The sequence below is a fragment of the Podarcis erhardii genome (genome assembly GCF_964252035.2).
Source record: "Podarcis erhardii genome assembly, chromosome: 8".
NCBI classification, from domain to species: domain Eukaryota; kingdom Metazoa; phylum Chordata; class Lepidosauria; order Squamata; family Lacertidae; genus Podarcis; species Podarcis erhardii.
The window spans coordinates 36,807,893-36,830,370 of record NC_138499.1 but is presented as its reverse complement, the minus strand read 5'-3'; the positions used below and the strand labels follow the sequence as shown (position 1 = coordinate 36,830,370).

General features: G+C 37.9%; 1 protein-coding gene and 1 long non-coding RNA gene across 11 annotated transcripts in view; both read right to left on the bottom strand.

Moving 5' to 3' along the window:
* Nucleotides 1-22,478, bottom strand: part of ASPH (aspartate beta-hydroxylase) — a 101,431-nt gene that overhangs the window by 62,090 nt on the left and 16,863 nt on the right. For 5 of the 10 annotated variants that reach the window (XM_081874203.1, XM_081874200.1, XM_081874204.1 and 2 more), the window contains 2 exons: nucleotides 22,051-22,119; nucleotides 1,931-2,020 (listed from right to left, as the gene is read on the bottom strand). In XM_081874203.1, coding sequence (XP_081730329.1) covers nucleotides 1,931-2,020; nucleotides 22,051-22,119 — 159 coding nt within the window. Of the gene's footprint in view, nucleotides 1-1,930; nucleotides 2,021-8,639; nucleotides 9,304-12,799; nucleotides 15,391-15,469; nucleotides 18,019-22,050; nucleotides 22,120-22,478 lie in introns of those variants that run through there. The other 5 variants (XM_081874206.1, XM_081874207.1, XM_081874209.1 and 2 more) reach the window with 4 other exon arrangements.
* On the bottom strand, nucleotides 2,470-4,988 carry LOC309349129. The gene is made up of 2 exons (XR_014159742.1): nucleotides 4,862-4,988; nucleotides 2,470-2,982 (listed from the first exon to the last, which is right to left on the bottom strand). It is a non-coding gene; the product is annotated as an uncharacterized lncRNA (long non-coding RNA).

The window sequence follows — 22,478 nt, the reverse complement described above, 5'->3', positions numbered from 1 at the left end:
AATGATTCTGTGATTTTATAAATTAACAGTTTGAAACTATAGTTAAGCACAAGGCTATAGTACAGCACTTTGAGGGTGGTTGTTGCTACTTTACAATCAAATAGTATATACATTTTGTAAAATAAAATAAATCTAGTAGGGATGGACGAAGCATTCCACATCACATCACTGTCCATGAGTGAATGAGTGAATCCAACATCTGAAGGCCACAGGTTAGTCACCTCTAAGTTTAAATAATTTGAAACTATCCATCATGATTAACAGTGCATCTTCCATGAGCTTGGAGTATGGGGTAGAATCTGCTATGCTGAACTATCTAGACTCCTGAGGATCTTAGCTTTCCTTTTTACATAAAGCACTTTTGCAGCCCTCATGACTGAAAATGTTTGAATATGAGCAAGCACAGCCTGCAAGGTTTTATCATACATACAAAGGCAGACTTTAGGCTTGTAGAATCTACATTGTTTTTTACTAGAACCCCAAGGTCCACAACCTGGAATTAGAGCAACAATGGGAGCTTATGAAGCAAAACCAATTACTTACTGCACCACAAGAGCAATATATTGGTAAAACCTACACAGGGGACTACAAATCTACAGCCAAGTTAATATGGATCTGGGATTTTTTTAACATTTATGTTACTTATTATGTACTGCATTGTATTGTTTTGTTGCACATTGCCCTGTGGCCATTTTTGGTACTGGGCAGTATAGAAATCTCTCAAATATATAAATAAATAAAATGTTAAAAGTTTCCATAATTCTAAAAAAAGGAACACAGATTCATATAATGTGATTTTGAATAGTGACCAAGTGAAAACAGCTAATTACAAGTCCTGAACATTTGTAAAGTTAACCGTGTAAAGTGATTGGCATACATCTGTGCGGAAAATAGTCAATGTAATGATGAAATTTTACATTGCACATAATGAATGTAGCACTAATCAGTGGCATGTACATATTGCAAGAAGACTTCCAAGTACTAGGAAAGTTGCATATTGTTTTAAGTGTCTTTAAAATATTTAATCTGGACCCACTCCATTATAGAAAATACTCATTTCTTTTTACAATACTCAGTGCCTGAAACAAAGAAAAATATTTGTCATGCTAAGAGTGGCAAAAAACAAAAACAAAATAAATGAATGCACTGGCATAGGTATACAGTGTAACAGATAGCTGTTTAGGGTTTTTCTACAGTTCAATCCCTGATATAAAGAACTCTAGTAAAGAAACTACTTTTATTATTTAAGCTAATTAATATTTTATTTGAAAAGTTTTAAAGGTTATATGGAGAATCTAGTCTATTAAATGAATATACATCCAAAGATGATTTAAATAGCTATTTCATTTTGGGGTGCAGTCCAACAGTGTTCATCTGCCAGGGGGAACCTAAACTGCTGGTGGAACAGATTCATCCTCCCTCCTATACCCCCCCAAATCTGTTCTGGAGGGCTGCAGAGAAGTTGGGGTGTGGGCATGGTGCTTCAGGAAGAAGCATGGAAGGAGAAGTCCACTCACATGACATTGGATGCCACCCTCTGTTTTTATCTTTTCTGATTTGGGGCATATTTTCATATAATGTTTACTTCCCTGAGAAATGAGTTCAGAATGGTTTTGTGTAAATGTGCTAGTGAAGTACACACAACAATTCATGAACCAGAAACTAGGTTTGTCCTGCTGACTAATCTTTCATGAAAGATCTAAATAGAAAGAAATTCAATGTGACATTATGCATATCGCTACCTCAATGGAACCATTCTGAAAGCACTCCCATAGTGTTAACAGTGTGGAAGAGGGTTTGCAATACAAGATTTGCAAACCTCTCATTGAGGACAAGTTGCTGTAGAGCAGATGCTGTAGCTTTTACCATACAAAAAGATAGGCAAGATTGGAGTTTATTTTTCTATGATTTAGTTTGCACGAGAACCTACCTGCTCTCCCATGTGGCTCCTCTGTAGGTTGGATAACCTCTTCAGCATCTCTTGGCTTTTGCTGTTCTGGAACAGATCTTTCTTTAAGTCCTGCATTGTTTAGTTATAAAGTTAACTTTAGCCTTTCTGATTCAACATTTTGGCTTTCTTAGGTATCACTGAGATAATGACAAGGGGTTGAATCCAAACTTAGAAAGACTTAGAAAGCCATTTAGGCTTTTGATCCAGTGGAGGGAACATGCTGAGGAAAAAGGGAAGAGGCAACGTCCACTCATCCCTGCTTTCCCTGCAACCCCACACATTAATATTTTTTCAGAGGGCTTTAAGGGAAGGAAGGAGGAATTGCCACCTTCCCCCTTCTGCCTGTGAAGGAGTCCCCTGATCAGAACTCTGCTCGAAGGAGTCTCCCACCACGGGGAGCAAAGTCTGGATCCAAGCCCACCAATCTAAAGACTACCAAAAAGGAGAGTACACACTACACACAAGCTACCGAAGTACCACATTGTATTTCAAAGTCCAACATTTTTTTCATTTTTAAAAAAACAAGTTTTTGGAGCCTGTTGCAGCATCTTCTTAAAGAAAAACTTCTCTCTGTATGAACTGGTTTCATTTCCAGCTGCCTTTAAATCAGTTTCCTTTTGCCAAAACCCAAAGTTGCTCTGTAAATATGGGGTTATGGGCTGCTTCAAGGAAATCTCTCCCAATGCTGCTGTGAACTTATATGTGTCTCTGGATGGCACTCTTAAATTTTAATTACTTAGAGCATCAAAAGATGCTATTACAAATATTAGGGCCACTTCTTCTAAAATATATATTTAGTTGTTAAGCAGAAGCCAAAGGTGGATTTGGGATAGTAGCTGTTTCCAAATGAAGGTTGAAGCTCCTTTCCTAACCCGTCACCCTTGCTTCATTCCTTATTTAACCTCTCACCCCCACACACCAACACCTCCCCTATCCAATATAGAGATCATTACCATTGATGAAACAAGAAAAACTGGCTTGGGGTGAATGAAGTGAAGCAATGTATGTCTAATGAAAATACTGCCTCCCGACTTCCGGGTTAGCGCGAACGGCTAATGGCGGATTCCCTCCGAGCTCCGGAGGGAATCGGCTCTACTGAAGACGGGTCTTGCCGTGCCGGCGACACGGGGACCCTCAGAAACCGCAGGCGCGGAAGCCTGCGGACTTGGTGACTCGGTGGGCACCTTAAGCGCCCTCCCCGACCCACGAAGAGCCTTTTTAAAGGCTACGGAGAGGGTACGGAGAGTGGCGTGGTGCTGAGAGTAGACCGCTACTTCAGTGGAGCGAAGCCGCAAGCCATGGCCGGAGAGCGCTGACTTTCTTCCCAAAATTTGGACTGGATAACAAAGGACCCGTGAGTAGTGGAATTTGGACTTTAAAAAAATATTTATCCTTTGAATTCGGCACGACCGGGGGATGTGTTAAAGGGAAGTCCGCACCCCCTCTACTTATAGACGATTTAAAGCAAGGAACGGAGAATTAAGGCGGAATGAATACTGTTTTGATGATTTAAAAGTTTTTCACAAATTTGATAGAAGAAGATTTTGTGCTGGAGAGAAAGGGAACTTTGGAACTTTGTGTGTAATCCCCCAAAAAAACCCGGGAGTGTCCTATTTGGGTGCCGGAGGAAGAAATGAAAGGAGTTTGACAGCTGTCAAAGAAGCTGTCAAACGGGCGGACAAAGTAAAGAATTTTGTTATTTAACAACTCTTGGAATTAAAGCTGATACATTTGAACTGAGGCGATTGGAAACAAAGTATTGATAATAACAAAGTAACAGATTATTGGAAAAGGACTACTAAATAACTGAAAGCCCCCTAGGGGGAATTAGTGACATTACAATGGCTGCAGAGGGAAAATTACTGGCGGAGATAGAAAAAATGTTCTTTCTCGTGGGAATCCTGCAGGAGCAGAGTATGGCTTTGAGTAAAGTTTTTATGACCTTGAATTCTGAAACAAACAACTCTGCTGAATGCACAAAGGAGACGTATGACAAAAACTCTGCAGCTGAGCAGGAAGAGATGCCTTTGGAATTGACAGAGAAGAAAGAAGGAGTTCAGACACTACAAGTGGAAAATATCAACCAGGAATCTGCATTGTTAGAGTATGAGCAAGAAGACCTTTGGATTACAAACCTGCGAAAGATGAGAAAGAAGAAGAGAGAAGTCCCTGGAGTACTTGGAATATTAAAACTAAAAAGAGTAAAGCAACATGATTGGGACTTTCCTCTTGAGTATGGAAAACTAGATGGTCCTTCGCAGCAAACACTCTTTAACATTCTGGATGAAAGAAAATATGATGTGACTCTGACTGAACTCCTTCGGGGTCTTAGGACCAACAAAGAGGATTACCAATATAGTTGGCAGAGAGGGACTGACAGAGAATCAGACGCCTCGGACGTGAGGAATCCGGACTAAGAACTATTTTTTGTTTGTTTTTTGGACATTTGTCTGGGAAGGGACAGAAACCGGGGCAGGGGGGGGAGAGAGAATAGAACTATAAAATGTTATGATTTGTTTTACTTGGTCAATGTGACCTATAATTAATATAATAAAGGGAAAATTTGTGGAAGGGAAGTTAGATCGACCTTAAAAAAAAAGAAATTAATGATTATAAGAGAATTGGATAAGTTGAATATAGATAAACAAAAAGAATTTAATTTTTAAAAACAATATGAATATGTTTAAGAGGTTAGGTAAGAACTTGCTGAATTAATTTTGGAACTGGGATGTAAGAGGAGGGGGTGGGGGGAAGTCAATGAAAGTGGGTAAAGAAAATTAGGGTATGTAATTGTATTTGTGTGTTTGTGTGTTTTTGTCTTTGTGTGTGTGTTTGTTGTTATAAAATGTAAAAACCCAATAAAAATTATTTAATAAAAAAAAGAAAAGAAAAGAAAATACTGCCTCCCACTCAAAGCCAGCTCATGGGTAGAGAAGGAGGAAGGTATTTTTTCAAGGTTAAGATTCTAGACTGAGGGGTGCAGGGGGAAGAGTGAAAACAATGTCTCAACCTCTCTTTCCCCTAAACTGTTTCTGAGGACCTTCTCTGTGGCACACTTTTGAGAGTGAAAGATAGGAAGAGCTAATCTATACATTATACAGAATAAGGCAGCATATGAATAGAATTCTGGATTGTACTACTTCAGATTACAGGCAGAAAAAAAGGAGAGAATATATTTTGAATGCTTCCACACGTAAAATGCTCCTGACATACAATTAATAGATTTTGCACCACTAAAAACAAACATGTTTTTCTAGCTAGTAGTAGTATAAATGAGTGACATTTCCATCAAGTGACCAAACCAGGGATAGAGAACCTGTGGCTCTCCAAATGTTGCATTTTAGTTCCTACAAATTCTAATCAATATGGCTAATAATTGTGGGGGAACCACAGTCTCCTTTCCCTGATCTAAATAATGGATGTAAACATTTTTCAAATGGGAGACAGGTTACAGATCCAGCCACTTGACCTGTCAAATCCAAATACCATGCCATAATATTATCATTTAGCATCTTTGATCAAGACAATTCCCCAAAATTCAGATTCGACATGAACTTGACCACATTGGCAATATTCCATCAATATTGCAGAACAAAGCACAGAACATCATGAGTGGGCTCAGTAAGAAAGGCCTGCACATCTACAGTGATCATTGTCCTCTTCAAGAAAATGGAATTTGTTGGACTCATTTTTATCCATTGCAATTTTAAAGTAAGGGGAAACATTTCTGAGCAGTGTTTTTAACATATCTTCTATAGCATTTATAAGTTTACAAACTGCTAGTATAGTCCACCAAAACTTTGGTGCAACCCTTACTGCTGTAAACAGAAGTGGCATAAAAGAACATCCATAATTTTCTGGTGGATTGTGTCATAGAGAACAGGGCACTCTGTGATTTTACTAAATGGACACTAAGGCTGCAATCCTACTTACACCCATGTTAGAGGAATTCCCATTGAACATAGAGAGATTTACTTCTGAGTAAATGTATATAGAATTGCACTGTCAGTTTCTTCATTCTTCTTTCAGAACAAACTGGTGGCATTAAACTTTATTGGAAATGGAATATTACTGTAAACACATTTCATACAAGAATGTGCATGGTTTTGATTATTTTCTGTATGAAGAATTGCAAAATAGTTCCTCAAAATATTCAACCTGTACGTTTCAATCCAAAATAAAGTAAAATATGAACTACCCTAAAAGTTACAATGAATTAGATGTAACATCTAAATGGTACACACTCAGTCTTCATGTTGCTGAATCTTCATTGGTTAGAGGTAAAGATCAAATTATTATTATTTATTAAATTGGTATACCTTTCATCCAAAGATCACAGGGTAGTTCACAACATGCACAAAGTAAAACAAAACAAAAACCAAATAACAAAACAAAACCCCTCCCACAAACACATTTAAAAGGTAATGGAATGCTGATCAGCCAGAGGCCTGATTGTAGAGAAATGTTTTCACCTAGCACCTAAAGATATGTAATGAAGGCGCCAGATAAGTCTTCCTTGAAGAGCATTCCACAAACAGGAAGACTGCAAGGAAAAGGCCTGTTCTCATGTTGTCACTCTCCTGACCTTTTGTGGAGAAGGCACATGAAGAATGGCCTTAGATGATTATCACAGGGTCCGGGTCAGTTCATATGGGGGAGAGGCAGCCCTTAATGTCTGTAACCATAAATTCTGTACATCCACACCATTCAGATGCAGTACCAAATGTACAGATGTTGAGGTTAACAGGAAGGTCTCACGTCACATGTTCGTTCTCAGAAACATATAAATAGGCCAGAAGTTCCATGTCCACCCTGGTCCTCAGGCCCTATAATACTGCTTTGCAGGAACCTGTCTTTGTGGACAAATTGTTTGTAACACTAATCAATGTGTTTATGTACTACCTATGTGTGCTATAGGGACGTGGGTGGCGCTGTGGGTAAAACCTCAGTGCCTAGGATTTGCCGATCGCATGGTCAGTGGTTCGAATCCCCGCGGCAGGGTATGCTCCCGTCGTTCGGTCCCAGCGCCTGCCAACCTAGCAGTTCGAAAGCACCCCCGGGTGCAAGTAGATAAATAGGGACCGCTTACCAGCGGGAAGGTAAACGGCGTTCCATGTGCTGCGCTGGCTCGCCAGATGCAGCTTGTCACGCTGGCCACATGACCTGGAAGTGTCTGCAGACAGCGCTGGCTCCCGGCCTATAGAGTGAGATGAGCGCACAACCCTAGAGTCTGGCAAGACTGGCCCGTACGGGCAGGGGTACCTTTACCTTTTATGTGTGCTATAGGCACAAATCCACTTTGCTATACGGAAAAGTGACAGTCTGACCTTTGCTGATGGAATATCAATCTCAGCTGGATGAGAAATGGTTAGACCCACTCATATCAGTTGGGAAAGAAACTTGCCTTGATTGTGAATGGACTGAGTCCACCTACACTTTTCTGGATTTTCTTTTTTAAAAAGTCACAGTGGTGTAGCGTGGGTTGTCAGCACCCAGGGCAAGGCAAGTAATTTGCGCCCCCTAACCCGTGGATTTTAGTAGGGGCAGAGAGCTGTGAGTGCGAGCGCGCGCCCCCAGATGTTGCGCCTGGTGCGGCCGGCCCCCCCTGCACCCCCACGCTACGCCACTGAAAAGTCAGGCTTGTCATAAACATCATTCAAAGCTTGGAAACATCTAGAAGCTCCCCAATCACCAGCTCATTTGCCAGTCTCTTCTCTTTCCTAAAAGCTGTCCCAAAATGTAAGCTGGGGGTGGAAGGGAAAACAGCAGCACCTGAAATTTGCAAAACCCAAGGGCTCTACCTAAATTTGATTACTCATGCAGAGCATTATAAACTAAGGCATGAGAAGCAACAGAATAGGGCTGGCTTGGCTCACAATGAAAGGATAAATTTCAGAAAACATGGAAGAGATGGTCTCAGAAAAACCCACATTGATGTCTAAAATTTAAATTGCATTGGTTTTTTCATATGATCAAGAAAAGCATTATATCTCATGAGAATTCTAAATGTGTTGTATTACTGCAAAACAAGGGTGAAATATGTTGCTTTTATTTTCGTGTCAAAATTGTACTTTGCCACCCATATATGAGTACTTCTTGCGGTAAGACCAGAGACACAAAGAGCTACACAACTATATATTTTCAAACCTTGCACTGATCATAACACATATCCCAATGTCTGTTCAGCACTAGATTTCCTAGATTTTCCCCTCGCCCCAAATACTTTTTTGACACAGTATTCTCCATGTCAAGATAAAAACAGCAAATGGACTTATTCCAAATATCATTTTGGAAAAGATTATATTCAATGTTTATTTAAAAACATATATAATAGTATGTCCTATTTTCTACCCAACAGGAAACAAAACTAGTGCAATCTGTAAAATACAAGCAGAGGGGGTAGCAGCGAAGGTATAATTTGAAGTAAATGTTCTTATTTATTTCTGTTCTTCACTTTTTTTCACTGAGCCATTTGAGCTTTCATTCTTCCATGTATTTATTTTCTAAATAGTTGAAAAAGATGTGTTTTGTTGCACTTTCTAGAGTGATATGCATATTGATAAGATATTCCATCGTCCCAAGTGTATAAATTGGATCATGTTCATTGAACACAAAAATAAAAATTGAAAACTAGTCTACCTTATTTTCCCCTAATACTTCTACTTCCCAGTGTAAAACAACACTTACAAATATTTCAGTGTTTTATTTTTGTATTAGCCTTATGTGTGACATACTGAGTACCAAAAACATTCCATTATATAAATGATCTCAGTACAATAAGAATGTACAAGACATTATCAGACATACTATGTACAAATTGGAATTTCATAGCAGTCTATCTTATTTCATGCTTACAATTTCATACATATTCTAAGGCTGTTTGTGCAAATGATTCTGTCATCTTGTTTACTCTAACAAGCTAAAGACAAATTGCCTTAGTGGTGCTATATTACATTCTTGTGCTATCAGTTCTAACTGAAGCAACATTCAGATATGAAAATAGTATCATTTTACTTTTTTCCTCTTCTCTTCATCCTTTGCTGAGCTATCGGATGCTTTAGAAAGGGCTTTAGCTGTTTTTTTAATTTCTTTCTCTTTGCCACTAGCTGATTCTTTTATCTCTTTATTTTTAAGATTCTTGTCTAACCCTGATCTCTCCTTTTCACCTCTCCTGTCTCGCTTAACCTTTTCAGATTCTTTTTTTGATTTATCATCAGCAACTTTCTTATCCTTTCTCTCCAAGTCATCAACTTTCTTCTTGGTTTTTTTCCTCTCTTCATCTTTGGTTTCCTTCTTTCCTTCTTGCTTCTCTTTCAATTTCTTGGCTGGTTCTTTGATCTCTTTTATTTTTTCTATTTTCCCATTTAAAAAAGGGGAAATGTTCATTAAAGAACACACATTAAGACACTGGATATTAGTAAACCAAACTCACATTCCAACTTCACATCACAAATTCATAGTTGCAATTCAAAAGAACTTGATCACACAGTATTAGTACTGTCAAAAGAATTGCAGGTAGCAATCGCTACTTGGAATGTGCCAAGGGAAATAACTTTCTATTTTATAAGGCTTCCCAAAACTTATTCTTCAGCATCAGATGAAAACTGTTCTATTTCCCCAAACTTTTAACAGTATTTAAACTAGTTCTCCTATTTTAAAGGTTTTATGTATTGTAAGTGGCCTTAGAGAAACTGATGTAAATATTTCTTAATTAAATATGTTAAAAGAATTTTCAATTGCTTGAAAGATTATTCAGCTGCCAACTTTTTAAACAACATCATGCTACCCGACGAGCTACTAAATAAAATTAAAAAAGAGACACACTGTTAAATGGAAATCAATGACTCTAAAATGTATTTGCCTATTTTACAAGAGGTCTATAACTGGCATAACCTCCTTATAATGTATCTAAAATTTGCATATCCAGCACTGACATCTTGCTCATGCTACAGACTTTGGCTTGCACAGTGGAATTTCCCCTTCCTCTCCTGTCGCTCCCTCAAAATCTGTTTGAGAGGATTGGGGGACCCTCCAAAGCACATTTTGGGGGTGGCACAAGGAAAGCAGAGGCAAGTAAAAGTCCCACTGTGCAAGCAGAACTGTGTTCACTCAGCTTTGATACAATCCATGGATTTTGAGGGGCTGGGGATATTGTAAAAGAGAGGAAGCAGTTCAAACATACGCTGAATTAAATTTGCATACTTTAAAGTCAGGGATGGGGAAGCTGTGGCTGGAATGATGGAAGCTGTAGTTCAACAATTTATGGAGGGCCACAGATTCCTCACCTCTACTTCAATCATTCTGCTACTGTACTTTTTATATCTGCTTTGTCTTTTCTCTTAAGATCTCCTTGACCTCTGCCCTTATGCAAGGGCAGTGCTATCTGCTATCCTGTACTCATGGGGCTGGATCAGTGAACTAACAGAAAACACGACTATCTCAATTCACAAATGCTAAAAGCAGTGCTTTTTTCTCTCTAAGAAAAATATTTAAGTGTACTTGCATCTTCCTACTGATATTGTATTACTGCAGCTCAATGAGGCTAAAGTTAGATTCACAAATGTTTAGGGGTATGCGTACCCCTGCGTCCCCCCAGAAAAAAAGCACTGGCTAAAACTAAGCACGATGCTACATATATTTGAAAAAGATAAGTGAAAAACAAAGTTAGGCACCCCTAGGCGAGAACTGCAACTCGTTTGAAGTTTAAATGGCTGTGACCCCATAAAACAGGAATGAGGAATTTGTGCATGCCCACAACTCCCATCATTTCTGACCCTTGGGCCATGCTACTTGGAGTTGATTGGAACCGAAATCCATCAACATTCATAGGGTGACAGCTCCCCCCACCCATTTTATAGGCTAATTTTAGAAATGTTAAACTGTCTCCAGAGGTCATGATTTGTAAAGAAGACACTGTGTGGAGTATTTCCATTGTGCTGTAAACACAAGATAAAAATAAGATCCTACTGAAAACACCTGATTTTAATGATGACCATCATGTAGACAATTTTTTATTAGAGGTCTTAATACTATATCGTTATAAAATGGTTTTAAAATAGTTTAGAAAGTTATATACGTAGAGACTTATGAAAATGATTGAGGCACACAAATCTGCATTCAGTTTGCAATTAAAACTGACAATATTATTTCAATAGATTAATACTGAAATAGATCTGAAGTATTGTAGCTGCATTTAATTAAAAAAATATGCTGATAACATAATTAGTGTTTTAATTACATGACAAAAATGCCACTTCAGGTAAAACTCAAATCCAACCAAGTACTAGCTAATATGGAAAAGAAAACCACCAACACACATGCACACAATATTCAGGAAATTATGAGGAAACATGGGGGAGGGAGGATCTGCAGACTGGGGCAAGAATTAAGAACCTGCCAAAAATTTCCCCATTAGGTAATTACCTCTCCTCTTGCAGCCAAACTCTAATGTCAGAAGTAAGTTCGGGGAAAGGGAGGATTCAGGAGGTTCAGGTGTGGTAAAAGCACCCTTCTAGCTGGCCTTTCCTTCCAATATGTTCTCCAGCTCACATTCTCCAGCAATTGTGAGATTGAGAACAAACATTTGCTAAACATTATTTAGTCCACTCTTCCCAACAAGGCCTTTTCTTCTACACCTGTTTTTTAAAGAAACATTTGCGAAGGATGATTACAATAAAATATCAAGTGATCTACCATCCCTCTACCGTGAATGGAAATAGGAGTAATGCATTTGGAATAAAAATCTTTTAAGATTAGCATTACTAACATGTTGGTTTCAGAGCATGGTTAATGCTTCATTGCATGAGGAAATGGTTTCTCCTGCCTTGAAAGAGGCAGTGATACAACCGCTCCTAAAGAAACTGGCTCTGGGCCCCTTAGACTGGAACAACTACTGACCAGTTGCAAATACCTCCTTTTTGAAGGAAGGTGATGGAGAGGACTGTGGTGGATGTTTTTAGTTTATTGCTGATTTTGCTTTTAAAAAAAAAGTTATTTTTAATAGTTGTTATTAACTGGTTTAACCAATAATTTTATTGTTTTATTCTTTTTGTACACTGCTTTAAGATATTTTACAGTGTATAAATTTTAGAAATAAATAAATAAAGCCCTGAGAATAAAAAGACTATGATATTACAATGAAACATAAAAAGGGAGCATTTCTCCTTCAACAGGAAGACATGAACTCTAATTAAGAAAGGCCCAGCATATTTTGAGCAGAATGCTTGGGGTAACAATATGAAAACAATATAGTATTTCATATGCCATGCACATTGTAGAAGCCTTATCTATCCAAATGATTGAATTCTTTGCCCAAAGGCCTTGATCCAAAGGCGTGCACTCAGTGATCAGAAATTCTCATGCATCACTGGGAAAATTCAGCTAGAATTCTGCTAGTTAGATATTTGACAAGAAAGACTGAATGTAGCATCCTATTTTTCCTTCCCGACAGTTGACTAGTAGGAATCCAATCTTTATATTTGCCCCAGGTTACACATGCCCCATCCCAAATCCTACAGAATTACATGCACTGCATCAATTTGCACACAGGATTCTTCATCCAGCAGGAGAAATATGCAGATCCACACACACATAGCCTGTAGCTGGATTAAAAATAAAGTTTTTAAAGTACTATAGATCTAATTATGTAGGATGCTGAAGAGCACCCAAAACTAATGCTTGATATTTTTTGTTCAGTACATTTTGAATGCAAAATCACACTGGTACGAACTGCATCCAGAATTAGTAGACACATTTAACACACATTTAAAACACATTTAAAACACATGCATTTCAGGCATTCATAATCAATGTGCACAAAAGGTCACTAATGCTCCAGTAGCAAAGTACCTTTGACTTTAGCCTTTCTCTTGGTGACCCCTCCTGGTGGCTCCCCTGATTACCATAAGATGAAAACAAGTTACAAACATTATTTTAAGTCTTTAAGATGCTATACACATGGGGGGGGGGGAGAGATGACCCAGTATAAAACAGCACCAAAATTACATCAGACCTTAAAAAAAACCTTATACCTGACTGTTCTGTTTTCTGGAAGTGTTCCATTAAACAAAGCTTTCAAAATAAGCCATACACAGGTATAGTAGGCCCAGTCTCTCTCATTTCATCAAATATGAAAGCTGTAATTGGTAAGGTCACAGGAAAGGACCTTTTCTATAGCAGTGCCCCAGTAATGAAATTCCATTCTGATGAGAGGGTGGTAAATACATTTTATTCCATTAGACTTTTAGTGTATTGCAATCTTGTTATCTATGGTCTTATTTTATTTGCTTTTATTCTGGCTTTTAAAGCTTTCCAGTTTGGGGAGCTCTTTTAGTCATCACTATCTCAGTTGATCCGAGAACAGTCTCTCTCTCTCTCTCTCTCTCTCTCTCTCTCTCTCTCCCTCTGTGTGTGTGTGTGTGTGTGTGTGTGTTTCTAATAGAAAAAAATCAGTAATACTGTTGTATGGGTTTTCTAACTTATGGTTCTCAAAGAGAAAGAGAAAGATGTATTGCAAAAACAAAGAGAATTCCAAATAGGATTTTTTCATTGGTAATTGGCTCATAAGCTAAACTATCAATTATGAAAAAGTGCTGTTTGGATTATGTAACACCAAGTATGGGCAAGCATAAACTAAAAGGATGCTATCTTATGCTTTAATATTTTATCTGTTTCCAAACATATGGATTCATGTGAAAGAATCTTCAGTACCTAAGAATGGAGTCCATTAGTTCAGTGGAACATTTTGTGGCCATGTTGCTATAAGACTTAAATTAAGGAACACTTGAGTCACACAACTTTTAAAATGACTTCACTTTGCAGAATAAGAAACATGATGTTTAAAAAATTGATACATCACAAAAATGAAAGCTTGTTTCCCCCCAGTAAGAATATCCTTTACTCTTACTAGTTTTATGAATGATATTTGTATTCAGCATATATTACTGGACTAAAGCAAGCAACATACGACCATTCTCAGGCTATGCCTTTGGGACTGCTGCACAATTGATGCATTTGGAATATCATACCTCAGCTTAATAATCCAAAGGTGAACAAGGTTCACACACTTGCACAGAGCCACTTTCCTCTTTCCTTTGTGCAAGTGGGGAAGCAAGCTAGGAAGATTTCTATTACATCCAAACTAAGGAACAATGGTTAATGGCTCCAAAAGAAGACCTCATATTGAGCAAACTTTAAAACATGTATTTACATCCTGGCTTGGTAGGAAACTAAAGCTAGTTAAAACTTTCTAAACTCAGATGCAACAGAAAGCCATGTGTAACTGCTGCTGAGGTAGACCGAGTTCAAAATGTTATAGTGAAGTGGGCCATGAACAAATGCAGGTACTTAGCATATAAAAGGAGATTTGGGACTGGTTTTCCATATGAACAAAAGCTGTTACTTCTGAATACTAACTTCTAATCCTAAACATGCCACCTGGCTGCCTTAGTTGCCAAAGTGAGGCAGCTTGGCTCCCTGCCTCAGCTGACTGAGAACAGCTACCATTCGGCTCCTTCCTTCCCCGAAGTGCTTACTGCAATGACCATTCTACCTTGTCACTGCATAACTTCATTATTCAACCAGTTCTCAAATTACAGAGTGCAAGTTCCTTTAGCTGCTGCTTTCCATAGCAGGGTGGTCGTATGATGTTGCCAGAATGAGGGTAGTGAGTTAATACCTCAAGGCTTTCTCTGTCTTTCCTTGATAATCTGAATACTATTGTGCAACTGTGTGACTGTGTTGATACTTGAGTTTGCCTGTTTTCTTCTTCCTTCCCTTTTAAAACATGTACCTGAGACTGAAGACATTATTTTAAACTGAAAACCATCTTGAGTGCTTTGGTAGGAAGGTGGAGCATAAAGATAAATAAATAAATAAAGATAAATAAATAAGCATGGTGACTGAAAGAAGATTTCAAAATACTGTACTAGATATAAACTGTAGATCTAAATTGAAAAGATCCAGTGATATGCTATTAAGTTACTGGTTTCTTTTGAATATCATGCTCTCAAAGACCTTAGCAAGCTGTGAAGATAAGCCCATAAAAGTTAATAGCCTACAAAAATAATTACTAAGTCTGCTTTTTATTCATAGGAGTAGCACTCTGGTCCAAGCTCTGCTAGTCCTCTTTTATGAATAAGAAGCAGGCAAGCAATAAATGTAGGCTAGTAATATAGCAGGCTAACATAGCCTCCTCTCCCCACCTGCTTCTTTTTATGCTGGGTGCAAAGGAAATATAGCCTCACAGAAGATGCCTCCTCCCAATTTTCAGTAATTCCCCTCTTCCCACTTAATCTGGCGTGTCACAGCCTACTCCATTCAGCAATGTACACCTCAGGAAAAACTTTTGTAGGGACAAAGGGAGAGAGAAGTCACCTTTCACCCATCCTCTTCCACCAGCATTTCTCTGGATTCAAACCTATATAATTTCCCTTTATTTCCTTTTTATACAAAAAGCAAAAAACAAATGAACTTTAGATCAGATCATAAACAAGGTTACCTCAAACATGATTGAAGTTTTACCATTTCATCACCAAAGGAATGTGGAAGTGGTATTAATGGTCCAGAAGTTTTAAAAACATTCGGCAATAAAAAAACAAACTTGTTAACAAAACATTCAGACAAGAAAATCTTACGAATACATTTTTTTAAAAGACAATCACTAATCTAGTCCTTGAAATAAACTCCACAGCTGAACCATTATTGCTGTTATTAGATAACAGAATACAAATTTTGTCTAACTTTTATTTATATGGTCCTGCTCAGATGTTTATAACTGTGAAACCCATTTCCAATAAGAATTAAATTTTAGCCATCAATAATGAAGGGTCTGAAATCTGTTATATTATAGCCTTGGGTCAGCTATAGAAATCTATTATTTTAGAACAGCCTGAAGTTTAGCAAAATAAATAAAACCAATGAAATCTCCACTTCCTCACCTTTGCTTCAAAACTGAAACACAATTGTTCAGATTATGTACCCCACCCCACCGCAAAGAACAGAAAAGGTAACTGAAAAGAAAATGAAATTTCTTGCTGAACATCTGGTGACAAAGCACAAAGGCTATGTTTTGCCCCACAAAGCCCTGAATTATTGGTTGCCATGTTATGAGTAACTGCCCTTTTCATCAGTCTCAACTAAATAACTTCTAACTCATACTATCAGGTATACAAAACTATTTTTAGAGAAGATAACTCCAAACAAACGAAGGTACATTCCTTGTAAGCTCAAATTCTTTTCTTACAATACTGTGGTATCCAAATGTTATCATTACTTTATTCCACTGTGGATAAACATACAAAGTATATAACATTTATCAATAAAAACCACTGTTTTAATATATTTCTACAACAGTTATGCCCAACCATTTTACAAGATATGAACTTGCTTTGCATCAGATACAGTTGAGGATGGTCACAGAAATCCGGGGTTCAGCTCAGGTATTTTTATTTGGAACAAATAAAATGCAAAGTGCATCTTCTGCAAATTATTTACACATTGCTGCCATAGCAAAGAAAGCAGAAGATTGTGCAAAATGTAAAGCAGCTTTTTCACATTATGTGCTCAATATTATGTCAGGCAAGCTTTGAAAATCCATAGAACTCTTCCTCAGGCTGTAGACTTTACTTGTACACTTTACTTAAACACTCACATTTCTGAGCCATGAAAGTTTCTATCAAATGTGCTAATTCTGAGACAAACAGTGCAATTCTATACATATTTATTCAGATGTAAGCTCCATTGAGTTCAATGGTTGCTACTTATAGAAAAGTGTGTAAAGGACTGCAGTCTAAGGTTTGATCAGCAATATCAGATCAAACAAGCCTAAGTATTATTCAGCAGTGTGCATGAAATACAGGCACTAGATTTTATCATACACACACACACACACACACCACAAAATTTTGCACACATATCTGTTCCAGAAGGTTAATTTGCTCCACACAAAGCTGGGCATGGAAACTTGCTGAACTCAGGCATTTGTATAATCAGTCCCTTCACTATGAGATGGGGGGAGGGTGCGGCGGAGCAGAAAAATCAAAAAGCAAATCTGAGTCAGCCATTCAGTTTAGCAAGACATAAAAGACAGTTTGCATTTATCAGCTTTAATTAGTTGAATATTACAGGAGAAATACATATTTACAGGTTCTCGCTTTCAAAAAATGTCCACTAAATTTTTACAAACAAATCTGCCTTTAAGAGATAAAATAGTATATAAAGAAAATAAGAATGAAAGCTTCATTTCAAAATATACAACACTTGCATGCTATTTCTTTCATATAGTAAATGGATTTACTAACATAACAAATTTGAGTAACCTCAGAATTCTGCTCTATAAGTCTGTAAAAGCATGTAATAAATTATAAAATTAAGGAATACTCATTGGTAGCAAATTCAAATAATTTCAGTAATAGTTTTCTTATTTAATGCAATAGTAGGCAGAGTCTTAAAATATAAAATATAAATATATACATAATTTGTCAATCATGCCAGAATAGTCTATAGTAATTTAACACTTTATTAGAAAGGAGAATCATTTAAGGGTTAATAGTGTAGGTTACTACCATAGAGCTTGTGCAGGTTAGTGCTAAGAATACACAGCACAAGTTAGTGCTAAGAAAGCACAAACTGACGCAAAGCCATACAGAAACCAATCATACTACTGAAGACACTTTTGTCTTACCCCAGTCTCTCTCTCAAAAAGGCTTTTTGACAAGTGAATTACATCACATGGCTGATATGTCCATTGAGGGTAAGGGGTTACATCAGGTTTTACCCCAGTAGCCTGTTGCATTTTGATAATTGAACTTGATCCCTGAACTAAAATCATTGGTTCTGTAAATCCACAATAACACATGTCTTTTTTCCCTGAACCCCTTCATTCTGTGACGTACCATCAACATCATCTGCAGCATCGCTCTCTTCTTCTTCTATGATTTCAAAAGGAGTCATTACATCATAGAGAAATGAGAGGAAACCATAAAACCAATCAGAACTTTCCTCTGCTAAAATATTAAGGACTTCCTCAAGTGAATCAATATTTTCATTATTGCCATCTTTGGTCAAGCCTACACAAGAATAAAAGGAAAGAGAGAGAGAGAGAGAAGGCAGCAGTTAGGTGGGAAAAGAGAAATTGAAGTAGAAGGATTTAAGAGAGCCTGTTGCATGATCAGCAGTCTAAAACAGTATGGTTAAGAAAATTAGTAAAAAGAAATCTGGAAGTTTTAATAAGCACCCAAGAAACAAACCATTTGAAGAAATTGAAAAAATTCTGACAAAGACATATTCCTACTACTGACCTTGCCAAGATGGTTGATTAGAGGCCACTAATGGGGAGAGGATTAAACACATGCTTATGCAAAAAGCACCAAAAGCTGTAGCCTTTCCTCACAGAAAAGGTGCCTCAACAACTTGTATCATTTTGGTTCTAACCCTTTCCTCACTTTTTCAAGTAATATATTCTATTGATATTGAGTAACTAGAACTGTACACAGTAGTTCATAAATTGCCACAGAATTATATAAAGAGATTGTGATCTCTTGATATAGCAGCTCTCTAAGGTAAGAGTTATCCCAAACTGGATGCGCTCCAGCCTGACCAATTTCCCTAAGAAATTTGGGGAAATTGTTCTACAATCTTTATGAGCACCACTTCAAACACTAGCAGCCTGGTTTCATTGTAATTCAAGTATAGCCCCTCTCTTTTGCATGCATGGCTTCTCCTAAAGTGTTCCCCAATGTTCAATAAATCTAAATAATTCTTCCTGGCATTACCGTGTCATTCAAACCCCTCCCATCTTTCCATGTTGCTGGCCTTCTGCATGAAACAGGTATCATTTCTGAAAATGCCATGCCCCTGCACTTCAACATTCTACTTAGCAAGCTAGGCTTTATTAGAGCATCTCATAACCACTTTTAACAGTTTGTTATTGATGTAGAAAACTGCCATCTTCCACCCATTATTTATATGGCAAACCATTCACATCAGGCAGGTGAAAACCCATCACAAACTCCTCTCCCCATACCCTTAATTTGCAAGTCTAGCACTGCCAAAGATCCCCCATCTCTGGAAACATATCCTAAGCGCAAAAGCATATTGGTTCAGTAACCAAGAAATGAGTCCTTTCTAAAGGATTATTTTGTTGTTGTTTTTTCCTTGAAGAATTATATAAAGCAGTGATTGAGAATAAGAAAAACCTTGATCCCCATTATAGCTGCTTATTCCCTTTACTGGGATACCACTGCTGTCAGATTGCATTTATCTTGGAACTACAGACTGAAGAAGAAAGAAAAGGAGAAAGCATATGGGTGACTGTAACCCAAAGCTTGATGTTTTATTATGTTTCGATATATGCTGTAAGCCACCCAGAGTGGCTGGGGAAACCCAGCCAGATGGACGGGGTATAAATAATAAAATTATTATTATTACTACTACAAAAATGAGCAATTAATAAAGTAAGGGTAACACCCCTAAAATCACACCAGCAAGGCTGTTTTAGGAGATGAAGAGATAGACATACCTTGTGAGGGAGACAAAGCTTTCGTTATCCTGCTCATATGAACCAGTCATGGTCATGGACTGGGGAATATCTGATTTCTAATTACATGTACATCTATGAAACAGTAGCACTATCGTGTCTTTACAACTGTACAGTTCTTTTTTATGTCAGTTGCAAAATAATGTTACACTAAAGACTAGGCTCCTGAACCAGTAAATTACTGACACCTGCCCAAACGAATCAATATGCATTCTCTCTCTCTCTCTCTCCCTCTCGCGCGCGCTCTCTCTCTCTCTCTCACACACACACACACACAGCTCAACTTATCATCCAAAGGTCTGCTACTCAAAGTTTATGTATTTTTTTTAACATAAAGCCAAAGTTCGGCATGTACAGGTATTGGGTAAGCATCTTGGTGAACGACTAAATCAGTATTGTTCATATTATTCATATTTAATATACAAAGTTTGGCAATGTAAATCTTGAAACTGGGGAAAGAATTAATCACAAATAACAATGATAGCACCTGCCTATTATCACTCCATCACCCCTCAGGGTTTTTTTGGGGGGGCGGGGGAGTTGTTTATGCTGTATAGGTTATTAGTCGATTCATGAACGGAGGAGATTCAGGGTGTGTCTGAATATATTCAGGGGCTGGTGTGCAGGACTACCTGGTCCTGAATGGGGTAACTGCGCCCCTGAAGGACCAGGTGCACAGCATGGGAGTCATTTTGGACTCACAGCTGTCCCTTGAGGCGCAGGTCACTTCTGTATACAGGGCAGCTGTCTACCAGCTATCTACCAGCTCCACCTGGTACGCAGGCTGAGACCCTACCTGCCCGCGGACTGTCTCACCAGAGTGGTGCATGCTCTAGTTATCTCCTGCTTGGACTACTGCAATGCGCTTTATGTGGGGCTACCTTTGAAGGTGACCCGGAAACTACAACTAATCCAGAATGCAGCAGCTAAACTGGGGGCGGCCGCCGAGACCACATAACACCGGTCTTGAAAGACCTACATTGGCTCCCAATACATTTCTGAGCACAATTCAAAGTGTTGGTGTTGACCTTTAAAGCCCTAAACAGCCTCGGCCCAGTATACCTGAAGGAGCGTCTCCACCCCCATCGTTCTGCCCAGACGCTGAGGTCCAGCGCCGAGGGCCTTCTGGCAGTTCCCTCATTGTGAGAAGCAAAGCTACAGGGAACCAGCCAGAGGGCCTTCTTGGTAGTGGTGCCCGCCCTGTGGAACGCCCTCCCATCAGATGTCAAAGAGATAAACAACTACCTGACATTCAGAAGACATCTTAAGGCAGCCCTGTTCAGGGAAGTTTTTAATGTATGATATATTAGTGTATTTTTGGTCTTTGTGGAAGCTGCCCAGAGTGGCTGGGGAAACCCAGCCAGATGGGCGGGGTACAAATAATCTATTATTATTATTATTATTATTATTATTATTATTATTATTATTATATTGATTTCTATGCTATCTGTACATTGTTAAATCACAAGTAGTCAGAATACATAAAAGCAATCTGGGTTAAAGGTTGTACATGATCAAATGAATTAGGTATCTGAAGACACAGGAATATATTTGCCCAGTGCAGCAACACAAACTAAATTTATTAAGTTTCCCAGACAAGCTGAAGATCTTAGAGAACATCTGAATGTTAAATCAATATCCCTGTACTAAAAGGAAAAAACACAGAGCCTTTAAACAGCATGTCAATATAGAATAAAAATGCCAAGATATGGGTAATTATTTATATTTGAGAAAGGTCCCAGGACTTGTTCTCTTCTTCTTTTAGTCTTTTCTCCACTTCTAGACTTAACATCCCATTCCACTTCCAACCTATGTAATTCCTCTTATTACTCTAGTATTATACTATTCACCTTTACAACCTAGCTATTCAAATCAGGTGCACTTTCCTAAGTGCCCTTTTCCCTCATGTCTCACTCTGTAGACTGGCCTTTGCAAAGTCCTCATCCTTTTCTGTCTTGTCAATCTTCTGGCTTTTTAGGTACGTCTTGCTACTTTTTCCTCTTGATTTGCCTTTCCAGTTTTACTTCAATTGTATCTTGGGTTATGTGCTTCGGTATGTTTGACAATCAAACTTCACACTTTACATCAGTTCTCATCCCTCTTAAATCTTATGCTTTTCTCTTCTGTTTTCGTTTTCATTGCATACTATGACTGTTTCTCTATATAAATTGGTTCCAGTGCTCTTTTACACCTTTTTCCCTGATGGAACTCAAGGCAGCTTAATAGGCTTAAGGACTTTAGGATTTCTGACCAATGTTTCTCAGGAATCTTTTATAGAGTTACCTTAAAAAGCTTTAAACATATTATCACTTTAAACATTTATCATATTAAATGTTTCATACTGTATAAGAAAACAACAGGACTACAGGAATACACTGTGCTGTGCAACATAATTTCACCAATATTAAGCAATTACTGTGATTATTTTAACACTTTGGGTTACTTTTTGTTTAAAAATACATATAACAAATAATGATATTGTGAAATGTTGGAAACCAGATTCATTATTTTAATGCTGCAACAGAAGGTAATGTTTAAGACAGTTTTAGAAGTGTCTACTTGCCTAGCAAAGCCTTGGCATCTTCCACATCAAAATCTCCATCTCCATCAGCATCATAGATCCCAAGCTTTCCTAGAGCAGGGACAGAAAGAAACTAATTCAGTAATCTATTTCTATATTAATCTGTTGAATGTGTGATGGAATGTAGCAAGAAATCATGAGCCTCAACATTTTATAAAAGATGTCATTCCAAAACACAAATGCAAGCTTACTAACTGTTTTGAGATGATATACATTTTTTTCCAAATAAACAAACCAAACTCCTTAAAAGATAGTGTATCTTTCTGCAAATCTGAAATCCTTTTGGATTGCTAAATCAGCATTTCATTACTTGCTAGTGTTTAAGGAATTGTAACAATTTTGTATCTGAAATGACTATGCAAGTCAAGTGACACAATGGCTGTAATCCTGCTCCATTCACATTAATGGAA